General features: G+C 39.8%; 1 protein-coding gene across 2 annotated transcripts in view; it reads left to right on the plus strand.

The window, feature by feature from the left end:
- The window catches only part of dclk2a (doublecortin-like kinase 2a), a 337,808-nt gene that overhangs the window by 304,881 nt on the left and 18,848 nt on the right, over window positions 1-14,079 (plus strand). For both annotated transcript variants that reach the window (XM_059963368.1, XM_059963367.1), the window contains 4 exons: window positions 4,751-4,884; window positions 6,829-6,906; window positions 8,389-8,485; window positions 10,652-10,732. In XM_059963368.1, the coding sequence (XP_059819351.1) occupies window positions 4,751-4,884; window positions 6,829-6,906; window positions 8,389-8,485; window positions 10,652-10,732 (390 nt within the window). The remainder of the gene's footprint in view (window positions 1-4,750; window positions 4,885-6,828; window positions 6,907-8,388; window positions 8,486-10,651; window positions 10,733-14,079) is intronic.

Below are 14,079 nucleotides of genomic sequence, written 5' to 3' on the forward strand. Positions count from 1 at the left end.
AACACTGTGAACATCTCCCCCGACTAATCAACTGAATTTGCAGTGTGTTCAGGATAAATTTTAGTTCAGGATATATGAATGTAAGGAAAATTGCTGGAAATGTACCAATCCAAAAAATGAACACGAAGTTGTGATGCACAGTTAACCTTTGTAGACAATGTGTAACCTGCTCATTTACTTCATTACAGTCTGCAATCAATACAAAGTTTCTTATTTCAAAAGAAATATACTTATATTTCTATACTTATATTTATAAGTATATTTATATACTTCAATCATAGAAAAATATATATACAAAGGAAGTAACAGTGCCAAAGTACATTTATATTCACGGTCATTACATTTAGCAGGGCAAAATTTTTTGATAGAAAAGCAGACAAACATAGCATCATGCTACTTATGTAGTCCCCTTTTCATTGTTTGAGGGACTTCCTGACCCAACTCTGCCCCTCCACGTGCACTAGTGGAAGGAGCCTAGACTGTCGCCCATGCCCACAGAAACTTAGCTTTGGTAGAACCAAGTTTGAGTGCATCCCTCGGCACGTACTCCTGTAGCTTAGACGTGCCAATCTGCAGTATTCCCTTAGAGACATCTCATTGTGCTGGGAGAACAACAAGCTTTGGGCATCTTTCGCTGAGTTGATAAACTTCCAGCAGCACTTGATGTGTGCCTCAGTGCATGTCCCTAAGGAACAGTCCTAAGATTGGAGAGTCCTCTCTTACGCAGCACTGGATGGACCAAGACATGGACCCTTGCATCCTTCTCCATGCTCTCATTACAAGTCTGCAAATTAGTGGGTGACCATCTCTTCTCCACTACAGCATATGTTGGGTATGATATGTCATCTGTACTGAAAGGTTCTGACTATGAGGGCCCCTCCCACAGCTAGCGAAGTGTGGCCTTGGTGCTTATTGGTGAGATCTGGTGATAAGACGTTCTGACAGATAGTTTGGACTTTTCTACTCCACTGCCAATCTTTTGGTAGAAGAAGCATGAGCACATTGGGCTCATCCTTCTCTACAAGGTGGACCCTGGATCAGAAGACGATCTTGGAGGAGAAATTGTTGCACAGTCCAAATTCCCTCTGCCTCTGTCTTGCTTTCTAAATATCTTTGAGGATAAAGAACTTTATGATGTTCCCTTCGGTTGCTTTCCACCCATAAACTGGTGAGTCAAAAAAAGGGCTTCGCGGTTCTGCTACCGATGTTATCCCTCTTCAGCTCCTCAATGTCCTCTGGAGTCAGTTGTCTGATATTCAAATCCACATCCCCTTGCCTGCCTTCTGGTCCTCCTGTATGTGATAAGAGGCTTAAAAGAAGCAGTGGTCAAAGAAGAATACGGGTATGACTTTGATTGATCTGACCATAACTTCCTGTGATCTGAAGAGGAAGTCTGTCCCAGGCCATACTGAGCTGCCCTTTCTGGACTAAGTGTGTTGTGGCTCCACCTGCAGGTTTACTGAAAGCATCACACACCTTTGCATCTTTGTAGTATGGATGTTAGCTCCGGGTCAGCAAGGACGCAGAGTTTGTCACAGTTACAGACAGTGGCTAGGGAGGAGCCTTGAAACAGAAGTGTGGAAAACAGTTTTGTGCTGGGGACTTCAGACAATGGGTTAAATTTTACAGTGAAGGTGTGCACCATTCTGAATATTTCAGTAACATCAGAATCAGGTTTAATATCGGCAGCATAACTTGATGGCAGCAGTACAATGAAATGCACGGTAAATAAATATAGAGAATAAAAAAACATAAGTTACATTAAGTATATACTGTATGTCTATTAAGTACTTAAGTTAAAATAAACAGTGCAGAAAAAATTGCAATAAAAAAGTAGTGAAGTAGTGCTCATGGGTTTAATGTCCATTTAGAAATCAGAGGGGAAGAAGCTGTTCCTGAATCACTGAGTGTGTGCCTTCAGGCTTCTGTGTCTCCTTCCCGATGGTAACAGTGTGAAGAGGGCATGTCCTGGGTTGTGGGGATCCTTAATGATGGACACCACCTTCATAAGGCACCACTGCCTGAAGATGTCTTCTATACTACGGAGGCCCATGATAGAGCTGACTAATTTTACAAGTTTCTGCAACTTCTTTCAATCCTGTGCAGTAATGACCAGCCCCCACCCCAGCCATGCCAGTCAGAATGCTCTCCATGGTACATTTGTAGAAGTTTTTGAGTGTTTTAATTGACAAACTAAATTTCCTCAAATTCCTAATGAAATATAGCCACAGTCTTCTTTATAGTTGCATTAATATGTTGCATGCAAATTAGGTCCTCAGAGATATTGACACCCAGGAACTTAAAATTGCTCACTCTCTCCACTTCTGATCCCTCTATGAGGATTGATTTGTGTTCCCTTGTCTTACCCTTTCTGAGTCCACAATCAGCTCTTTGGTCTTCCTGACGTTGAGTGCAAGGTTGTTGCTGTGGCACCACTCAACTAGCTGGTATATCTCGCTCCTGTATACTCTTCTGTCACCATCTGAAATCCTGCCAGCAATGGTTGTATCATCAGCAAATTTATAGATGGCATTTGGGCTATGCCTAGCCTCACAGTCATGGGTGTATAGAGAGTTAAGTAGTGGGCTAAGCACATATCCCTGTGGTGTGCCAGTGTTGATTGTCAAGGAGGTGGAGATGTTATTTCCAATCCACGCAGACTGTGGTCTTCCAGTTAGGACAGGGGTCAGCAACCTTTACCACTGAAAGAGCCACTTGGACCTGTTTCCCACAGAAAAGAAAACACTGGGAGCCGCAAAACCCGTTTGACATTTAAAATGAAATAACACTGCATACAACGTTTTGTTTTGCCTTTATGCTATGTATAAACAAACTATAATTTGTTGCATTTATGAAATTGATGAACTCCTGCAGAGAAAACGAAATTACATTTCTGCATGCAACAGAAACATTTTGAACTCCGAAAAAAAGACGTTAGGTTAAAGGTTACTTTTAAGTAAAATACTCAACGTCTATTTGAGTCCTTCTTGTATTTATGAAAAACGCCAAACTTAAATTTGCCACCAGCAGCAAATCAAAAATAACATCAGCCAGCTGTCAGCCTGAAAAATAAAAGGACTATTTCACTGAACAATGAAAACATATGAATATACGTAAAATAATAGGCAATTAAAATATTTATCATACTTGTTCAGGTTGACTCACACCTGACAATGCAGTCGTATTCAGTAGGGATGGATCGATGCTTAGGGGAGTGACCGGGAAGGATAATGTGTTTTTTTCCTCTCTGAACTCACAGAAGCGTTTCCCAAACGATGTTTGCATTGCGATGATTGCAGAATGTAAATACTCCGAATTTATCATGTCGTGACATTGTTTGAACTCTCTCAAATTGGGCAAGTGAGACAATGTGCCTTTCTGTAAATCTCTGGCAAGCAACGTCAACTTGCGCTCGAATGCCAAAACATCCTCCAACATGTGCAGTGCTGTACGTCCTTACCCCGTTGAAGAGCTGTGTTCAGCGTGTTCAGGTGCGCTGTCATGTCTACCATGAAGTGTAGCTTTTCCAGCCACTCTGGCTGTTCCAGCTCAGGAAAGTTGAGCCCTTTGCTGCCCAGGAAAGTTTTCACTTCTTCCAGACACGCGACAAAGCGTTTCAGCACCTTCCCTCTGGACAGCCAGCGATAAAAACACGTTGTAGCGGTTGCTACACGCAGTCAGTAAACTGCAGTCAAAGATAGCTTTATTCGAACTAAACAGCCTTGCTTTTAAGCCTCCCTCAACCCGCCCCCCATGGGCGCGGATGCTGCAAAAGACACGTACTCACAAACCCCCGTAGGCTATCTCCTGAACGCTGGCTAATTGTGAGCCGGTTCGGATGTGTCAGGAAATGGGTCGCCACAACGTCTTAATTAGATTGTACAAGATCACCATAATCTTCAAATTTAGATTTACATTTCAAAAACTAACAAACTAACATAAAATACATTTTAATTAAATACTGACCATGTAGCGGTGTGCTACACGCAGCGCTAAAATTACGACATGGAGTCGGTAACTGCAATCGAAGGAAAAAACCTTATTCAAAATCTTCAGCCTCACTTTTAAGCCTCCCTCAACCTGCCCCCCATGGCGCAGAGGCTCCAAAGCTCTGTGCTCGCAAACCCCCGTAGGCTATCTAATTGTGAGTCGGTTCGGATGTGCCAGGAAAAGGGTCGCCACAACCAATTATTTCCCAAAGTAACAGGGAGCCGCAGCACAGACGTAAAAGAGCCACATGTGGCTCCGGAGCCGCGGGTTGCCGACCCCCGAGTTAGGAGATTGAGGATCCACTTGCAGAGGGAGGTACAGAGGCCTAGGTTTTGTAATTTTTCGATCAGGATTATAGAAATGATAATGTTGAATACTCAGTTATAGTCAATGAACAGCATCCTGACATAGGTATTTGCATTGTCCTGGTGATCCAAGGTTGCATGGAGAGCCATTGAGATTGTATCTGCTGCAGACCTGTTGTAGCGATCGGCTATGTATATTTTCTGCCACTGAAAGTATTTTTTTATTTCTGGATAATCAGTTTGGTAATTCATTTTGGCATGATATAAGTCACAAATGAATTGAGTGTATTCTAGAAATCCAGCAAGTGAACAGGTTCATTGTTCCTGAAAGGCATTTTATTCTTTGAATCATCAATCTGTATCTTATATCTTAAATCAATGTTTGTATCCAATCAAGTAATCTCCAATTCACCTAATCAGATACCTTGCTAGTCATTACTTTTTTCTCTGTACAGGTGTGTGAATATGCAGATGGAACCAAGTCCTTGAAATTGGGTGACTTTGGTCTGGCAACTGTGGTAGATGGACCCCTGTACACAGTTTGTGGTACACCAACGTATGTTGCTCCAGAGATCATTGCAGAGAGTGGGTAAGTAGTGATCAGGAAGTTAAGGTTGGGATGTCTTGTTTTGCTGCTAAAGGTAGGTAAGTTGGCCAGCAACTTTCAGTGATTCATTGATTATTCAGGCAGAAGGTTCTTGACTGATTAGCCCACTTGTGCTGATTCCCAAAATGCACGTGGCATTAATATTTCAGCACATTAGAGCCACTTATAACTTTATGTAACGCCAAGATGATTTTTATTACAGATATCAGTTCACAGTTCTTTGTACCTTTATGGGTGCCAGTCACTCTCATCCCTGAGTCATAACTTGTGACTCAATTCCGGTTATTTAAACTCAAGCACTAAATCTGGGTTGGTACTGCAGTTCAGGACCAAAGGAGACTTCACTGTCTCCGGTGACACTAACAGGTCTCCAGTACAATTTTAACAGTGACAGAGGTCTCCTGTCCTAAATAATATTTAACTCTTGACCAACTTCATTGAAACAAGTTTTTTAAACCATAGAACACTACAGCACAGTACAGGCCCTTCAGCCTTCCATGTTGTGCCGACCCACATAATCCTTAAAAAAGAAATACTAAACCCACGCTACCCCATAACCCTCCACTTTTCTTTCATCTATGTGCCTGTCCAAGAAGCTCTTAAATACACCTAATGTTTTAGTCTCCACCACCATCCCTGGCGAGTCATTCCAGGTACTCACAACCCTCTGTGTAAAAAAACTTACCCCTGATGTCTCCCCTAAACTTCCCTCCCTTAATATTGTACATATGCCCTCTGGTATTTGCCATTGGTGCCCTGGGAAACAGGTACTGACTATCCAACCTATCTATGCCTCTCATAATCTTGTAGACCTCTATCAAGTCCCCTCTCATTCTTCTACGCTCCAAAGAGAAAAGTCCCAGCTCTGCTAACCTTGCTTCATATGACTTGTTCTCCAAACCAGGCAACATCCTGGTAAATCTCCTCTGCACCCTCTCCATAGCTTCCACATCCTTCCTATAATGAGGTGTCCAGACTCACCCATTGCCATACACTTTGTACATTACTGTCCCAGTTATATCTCAAGAAGCATTTGACTGCAAAACACTTTGGACATCCTGAAATCTTTAAAGGATGATATAACTGTCTTTTTCCTTTAGATTTGCTTTACATAGGTAAATTAATCTAAAAGAGGCTTGTTAGAAAGATCTTAATGTAAGTGAGTTGAAATCTAATAGAAGCTTATCTCATTATGTTATTGCTTACAGTGTGACTAATAAACACTAAGAAATCAGATGGTAAACTACATCAAGGAGAAACATGACACCCTCTGGATGTCAGTATGTTCAATAAATGAAATTATGGAGGGCTGATATTCAACCCATCAATTCTGATGTTTCTCACTAAAAGTTTAAATCTGAACACATTGTAGCAATGATCCACGAAGCTTATATTTCAAACTGTGATCTGTCTACCCCTTCCCATGAATGGATGATCCATTAAATGGTCAGATTTCTATCTGTGTTTTGACTGTTTCTTTCTTCTGTATTTCTTTCTATATTTTCTATACTTAGTAAGTAATATTTCTATTGTGTATATTTACATTCACTAATTAAACATTTTATGTAATGATATACTGTCTTGGGAACTAGGGTTGTTAAGTCCTGTGGAAATGTCATATTTGCAAGAGAGTTAGATGTTTGCTGGTTTCCACCTCAAATAGTTCTGAATCTTTTGACAAGGCACAGCAAAAATCTATTTCAATTTCATTTAATTACAGTAATTCTTTTTGAAAATGACATCTCTACAATGATAAATATTCCCTGGATCTATTCCTGTCAATGTGACAAAGACTGTCTCTGATTAACTTTCCTTCCTACTAGACCATTGGCTACTATTGCACGCTATTATATTGTTCAAATATAAATAATGAAAGAAAGAGTTTTCCTGTTAATGAAGTGTTTTATGTTCTCAATATCTTTACAGGTATGGCTTGAAGGTTGACATATGGGCAGCAGGTGTCATAACATACATCCTCCTGTGTGGCTTCCCCCCATTCCGCAGGTAATCTGTTTCAAACCTCTGACAGTAAAAACAGAAATTATTTCCAATCCTAGTAGCTGCAGTTGGTGGCATGCAAATTATTAACTGCAGGTGAAGCATAGCTTCTGATGATGTGGACGTCCCAATTTCTAACAGGTTCCATCATTAAAGGCAGAAGTTGCAGAATAAGAAGCAAGAAGAGGTAGTGGAATCACATTGCTCTATTGCCATCAAATCCCAGCTGAGGATCATTCAGTGCCTGTGCGAAACTTAGAGCAACTAAACTGGGGAGGCAGAGAGAATGATAAAGAGAGAGAAGAAAGAGAAAAGAGAGGAAGGGTAGGGAGGAAAAACGTAGAGGGAGAGGAGAGAGAGGGTGAAGAGGATAGGCTGAAGACAAATTGAAGATAAAGGCAAAGATTCCTCTGTGCTGCAGCCTCATTCCCTCCTCTATAGCAGCTGTTGTGTCTGTTATTGCTGTCTGACTAGCATGGTGTCTGGGCTTTAAGGGCTGACACATTTCTTTCATAGCTGTGCTGTGAAGTGTTTACAGCTGTACTAAACTGTTTGCTTTGAAAGTCCTGTTTTACCATCTGATTTTAGGTAAAAACCAATATGTTGCTGCTTTCTATATAATTTGACCAATTTCACTATCTGAGGGGATCTCATTAGGCACTATGGCCATACAAGGGGAAATGGTCAGCACTGCAAAATACTATGAAATCCAGTTTCAAGGCAGCCATTTGAACCAAGAAGCCTGAACCAGAATATTTAATACAATGTATAGTAAGTCATGATAAACAAAATGAAGAGAGATAAAAGCTGCAATCATGCTAGTTAAAAGTGAAAGAGAAAAAAGATGAAAATTAGAATTTGTAAATATTTATATCTTTTGTAGTCCAGCAATGTTTAACCCTATGTTTATGATAGTCGTTTTTTTCAGACCCAGAGGTTGGTAGTTTGGTGACTTCGCAAATTAACAATAATTTCTATATACATTAATGGATAAACCACAACTTTCTTTGAGATGTTAAGTAAGTACTGTACCTCAATGGCAAAAATTGTAGTTGCATGTCTTCATTTATTGGGATCCAGGCACAGCATAGCGAAGATTCTGGAGGTGCAGGGCAAATCAGACATCATCTTCCAGACTAGTTGCCAGAAGTTAGTCTAATTTATTCCAGAATATCAGAGTACTTATAGCCTTACTGTTCATCTTCCTATATGAGTCAATGTGGATTGGCGTTGAGCTGTTCCATTAGCAAAATTGATCATGGTCATTGGGAAATAAAGACAGGCACTTTACAGTACTTTTGACAATTATCAACTCAGATGGCAGTCTTTATGATGTCTTTCTTTGTCTCACTCCTGTGTTCTTTTGGTTATTGTTTTTTTTCAGGAATAGAGAAAACTGTTTCCTTGACCACTGCAGAAATTGCAAATGAACTAGATTGAGCTTGTCTCCAAGTCTATTGTCTTAACTGTATTTTTATGATCCAACAGTGAGAACAATGTGCAGGAGGACCTGTTTGACCAGATTCTTGTTGGCCGCCTGGAGTTTCCATCCCCTTACTGGGACAATATCACAGGCTCTGCTAAAGTATGTAAAGCAGAATTCATAAACAAATGAAAAGCACACAAAATGCTGAAGGGACTCGGCAAGTCAGGCAGATTCATTGAAATGAACAGTCAATGTTTCGAGCCTTCTTCCAATATGAGCTTTTGGGATAAGGGGTGGAAAATTGTAAATAAGAGCCATATAATGCAAGACTATACCTAGTAAACACAAAGTACACTGCAGATGCTGTGGTCAAATCAAGATGTTAAAAAAAGCTGGATGAACTCAGCAGGTGGGGCAGCATCCATTGAAAGAAGCAGCGGCCATACCTAGAACTGGCCTTCAATTATAGCTTATTTTTAAATAATTGCTCAGCATTTGCTCGTATTTTTTAGCATGTGTGTTGTTTCCAACTCTGTGGCAAAACCACAGTTCATAAGTTAGTTACAATGTTTGTAACTTATCTCAAAGCCTGATGCAAAAATAACAAGCAACAGCATCTGCTGATGTTTAAATATTTTATTGGATATCTGTTCTCTGCATGTGATATTTGTCAGAGATGAAATGATTCATATAAACATTCAAATATGAAGCAGCATTCCCCATTCATTTTGGACGAGAATGTTGAGCAAGAATATCTCATGTAAGTTTTTTAATCACATAAAATTTACATGGATCTAAGATAGTTAACTATTCTATTCTAATTTGCTTAAGGGGGGTAAGATTTGCAAGATTTTAACAGAAGAAATGTTAAAAAAAGGTACAAAAGACCTGGGTTAAGGCATCCCAGAACCCTTGGAAATACTTTTCATGCTGATAGAATGGTTGACCTTTCATCAAAACTGGATACAGTTGGAGATAAACAAGACCTGAGTATTATTTATGTGTGGTCTAATGCACGGCAACTAACATTCACCCAACCTAACTGCAAGGAATTTACAGCCTTTGCCAAAAAGCTATCCACCTACACTTCATGGTCAGTTTCCAATTCCATCAGAATCATGGGGTCCCATTGATTGGAGGCTCATCTAGAACAGCCGAATAAATACTGTAGCAACTGGATCATGTCAGAGACTGGATAACCAGAAATGAGAAATAAAAGGCACAAGCTTTGATTCTGATTGCCACTCCATCCAATTCATTTGGATGGCACCCCATTCATCACCCTAAATGAGTATTCCCTTCATCAACATCACACCTTAAGTGTGTACCAGCTGTAAAATTTTATTCTTAGGCTATTCCGAAAGCATTTACCAGACCTAAAACTATTACCACCCAGGTGTCAGCAGCAGCGGGCAACTAGGAATACCACCAATTGCCTGATCTGATAATGGTTCAATTAGGTAGCTAACAACTAGCTCCTTCAACAGCTGTTAGCTAGTGATGCACAAAAATAAATCCTGACCCAATCTGTGGCATCTTGTAAAATAAATGAAGGGCAGCAGGCAGACAGGTTTAACTAGCAAAAGGAATGATGGCTTAAATCATGTTGTAGTTGCATACACTCATGTCTTATCAACCAATGGAAACATATTTGCATGTGATGAGTGTAGACTGAAAAATTATATTTTGCTTGCAGGACTATGAAACAAACTCACTTCTGAGACTTACTTAATCTGCTGGGAATAGTGGAGGGAAGTCTGTCTTCCTAGAATGACTCTTGTATATGGTGAACATAGCAGAATATGGAATATAGTCTTATAATTAAACTAATAATTAAAAAGAAATTCAAATGAAGACTTCTTCCACAAAGGGTTAGAAGAACTTAGAACTCATTGACCCAAAGGTTGTAACAGAAAACAGGTGTGGAACAGTATTTAAAATGAATGTTAAAAGACATTTACTGCGTTTCTTCAGGCATTGTTGAATATGAGCAATGACTACACTGTGCTGCTCTTTTCCCACACTCAAACTGAATGATCAAGTCAGAAGATAACATGACCATCAATCTCCTAGTCATTCATAAGAGATGAAGAAAACCTTGCACTGTGCATATCTTCCCTTTTCAATCTGAGTTCTTCTGAAATGTATGCTGCTGGTTTCTGAGTTCAATAACAATGGTTTCTGTAGCCTGTCAGCTACCCTTAAAATTATACAGTTGTCGGTGTAGTTAAATGGAACCCACGTAACACTAAACTATCTGTATTGTAAATAAGAGTCTGTAACTGTAAATGCTTCTGGCTTCAGTGCTGCGATTTTGTTTTGCAGGAATTGATTAGTCGAATGCTGCAAGTGAATATTGAGTCACGCTACACAGCTGAGAAAGTTCTGACCCATCCCTGGGTGGCTGTGAGTATTGAGACAATACAACAAAATGTATAGGCTTCACCAGAGCAAAGTCTAAATGAACAGTGGCAGCAAGTGGATTGCAAGTTCCCTTTTCTGCCTGGCCAAAGTATCTGTTTAAAGTAAGATAGTGAAACTGTTGCAAGACTCAAATACTAAACTGGGAAAGAACAGAGCAGCCAAGGATTGATCATAATGGTCTTCACAGTGCCCATCTCTTCCGAGTAGTAGAAAAGACAAGGTTTGAGCAGCACACTTACTTTGGGCTATGAAATTCCTAATAAAATAAATTACTTAATTATAACTAGGATGGAAATCCTGTATAGACTAAATGGGCTCAAATGTGTTCATCTCTAGAGATACTGTAGATATCATTTATACAGAATGTTGAGAGACAACCATTCATTATGAACAAGTGAACAGTGTAGATCTACAAAAAGATTAGAAGCATACAAATGTGATGACAAATTCAGTATAAATGATGAAAACAGATACAGAAATCTCCAAACTCATTTGTCATACTCTTATAAAAATGAAGTATGGTGGATTCCAGATAATTGGGATACATTGGGACCAAAACATTTTATCCCAATTTGGCCCAATTATTCAAAGTCGCATGGAAATAGTGTAAAAGGTATAAAAGTGACAAACTACCATTTAACTGAGTAACAAATTATGTATTTAAATGAAATACAGAACAAATTAGAACGCTAACATAGAACTACTACAGTACTGTACTATAAAACTGTAGTTCATAACATTTCACAACAGAAGAATTCATACTGTCGTGTTCTTTTGATTGACAGTAAAATGAACAAAATCAGTGCAGACACCTGGTGCAGATAATAAGCTGCCTTCATACATTGCTTTCAACAATTGCACCTTCCATATCTTCACTTTCATTGCAGCATTCAAGATGATTGTTGATACCTTCTTCATAATTACTAACTTGTTGAAGTAGCAAAATTGTTTCATTTTGGCTCTTGTACATTTCTGGCAACTTCAAACCTGAAAGCTTAAAACAACAGTGAACAAAACATTTCTGAATTGACTTACTACTTATTTCTCACCAACAATTAGTGACAATAATCAACATTATTTGAACACAAACACACACAACTGATGCTATTTAAAAACTGTTTGCTCTAAGCATGGTGCAGCGTTTAATGGCCATGCAAGTGCACACGAGTGACGCTAGTTAAACACTGTTTGGCAACAGTCTTCTGTTGCAATTAAAATGTAGAGTATCCCAAATAAACAAAGGGAATCCTATCTTTTTTGTGATTAGTTTTTGTTCTTGAAGCTTTGTCCCAAATAAGCAGCTCCACCAAATAACTGATGACCTAATTAACTGGAATCCGCTGTATTTGATTATTGAGGTAAGCTTGGATTTAAAGGGATGGTCGGACCTGTTAATGTAATTGATCAAAAGATAGATGGCTAACACTAGTGCTGAACAGATGTTTTTTCTCGGGAGAAAAATATGCAATGGGAATTCTAATTTCTATATTCATGCTTTAAACAAGTCCTCATCTTATAGTTCCTTATATTATTTAAGTCCTGGCCTTGTAAATGGGAGGACTATTTCAGATCAAGAATGAGTGACTTCAGATTTCTGAATGAAATAACTAAAGTGAAACTGGAGACAGTCTGGGTATAAACTCAATGAGTGAGCTTTTCGGTTTGGAAACCAAGCAACTGTGAGTTAAGTATATTGTAAAAGATAGTCAGAAATATTATTTGGAATTACAGAACTAAACAATAGAGATCAGACTTGGAAAAGATGATTTCAAATCAAATCAAATTTAATTATCATTCAACCGTACGTAGCTGAACAAGACAGTGTTCCTCTGGGGCCAAGGTGCAAAACATTCAAAATAGTGAGCAAAGGAGCATATCACTCAAAAAAAAAACATATATATATAGTCCAAGACCCTGGACACTGATGTTCAGCAATTGATGGTACTGTCTCCTGGCAGAGTGCAGTTGCTCGCTATCCAGCCTGCTATTCCACTGCTTGAACATGGGAGGGCAGCACTGCCAAATGAGGTCAGACCCCAGCTGAGCTCAGCCACGCTGTAGTGCTTCCACATCTCTCACCTGGTGTGCAGCAGCAGGCAAGCCCAAGGCTTAAGGCCTGTTCCTCACTGAAACCGAGGCTACACAGCTCCCATGTCATCTGTCCCGCCACCAGACAAGGGTAATGGGCCTGTGGCAACTTACATTATCGCTGTCCAAAAGAGTCTTGTGATCGTAGGTGAAGATAATCTCCCATGGTTGCACTGCACCAACTTCGATGTTTCCGTGTAGTGGGCAGCAATATGGTCTGCAGCCAGGTCAGCTTCCCTGTATCGAAACGGCTCCTCCGACAACCCAGCAGTCTCCTCCAATATCCCGACCTCCTCCTTCACCAACATCTTGGCCGGGCCTTTTGACACCTCAGCTGGCTCCTTCTTCAACAACCCAGCTGGCCCCTTCGACACCACAGCGGGCTCCTTCTCCAACATCCCAGCCCCTTCAATGCCTCAGCCAGCTCACTCGCCAACATCAGTCCAGTTACTCCTATCAATGAGCAGCTCACTGACGGAGTAGCTCTGCTGTGCTCCAAGTTCTTGGAATAGAATTGTCTTTTGATCATATAAAACACATTTAACAAAGAAAAATGCACCTTTGGTTGACCCCCAAGAGGCCACAGTGTTCACATCTGCCGCCATTTTACCAAATGGGGCCTAATTCAGTGATTCTTTTTCATTAATTTCAATAATGATGAAAATTGCAGGAGATACTTTATAAAATAGTCTGCTAATCCTCATTAGCACAGCAGGGTAATGGTTAGCACAACGCTTTACAGTACCAGCGACTGGGGTTCAATATCTACTTCTGTCTGTAAGGAGTTTGTATGTTCTCCCTGTGACCACATGGGTTTCCTCCAGGTGCTCCAGTTTCTTCCCACAGTCCAAAGATGTACCAGCTGGTAGGTTAATTGGTCATTGTAAATTGTCCTGTGTTAAGACTAGGATTAAATCAGGGCATTGCTGTGTGGTGTGGTTCAACGGGATGGAAGGGCCTATTCAGCACTGTCTGAATATATAAACAATAAATGTTCTACAAAAATAAAAATTAACTAAGTTTATGATGTAATTACTTTAATAATATTACTTTTATTGTGAAGATCTGTGTAATAAAGACTAGTTCAGGGCTGAAGTGTAGGGCTTGTTTAAGATGGCATCCATTAGAATTAGATTCACTATTCATGTGGATGTTGATGCTTTGTATTCAGCAAACCAAATGTTAAATTTAACCTAAATTGTGCTGACTTCTATCGGAGCACAGAAACTTACTGCCACAGT

The sequence above is a fragment of the Hypanus sabinus genome, chromosome 3, assembly GCF_030144855.1.
Source record: "Hypanus sabinus isolate sHypSab1 chromosome 3, sHypSab1.hap1, whole genome shotgun sequence".
NCBI classification, from domain to species: Eukaryota; Metazoa; Chordata; class Chondrichthyes; order Myliobatiformes; family Dasyatidae; genus Hypanus; species Hypanus sabinus.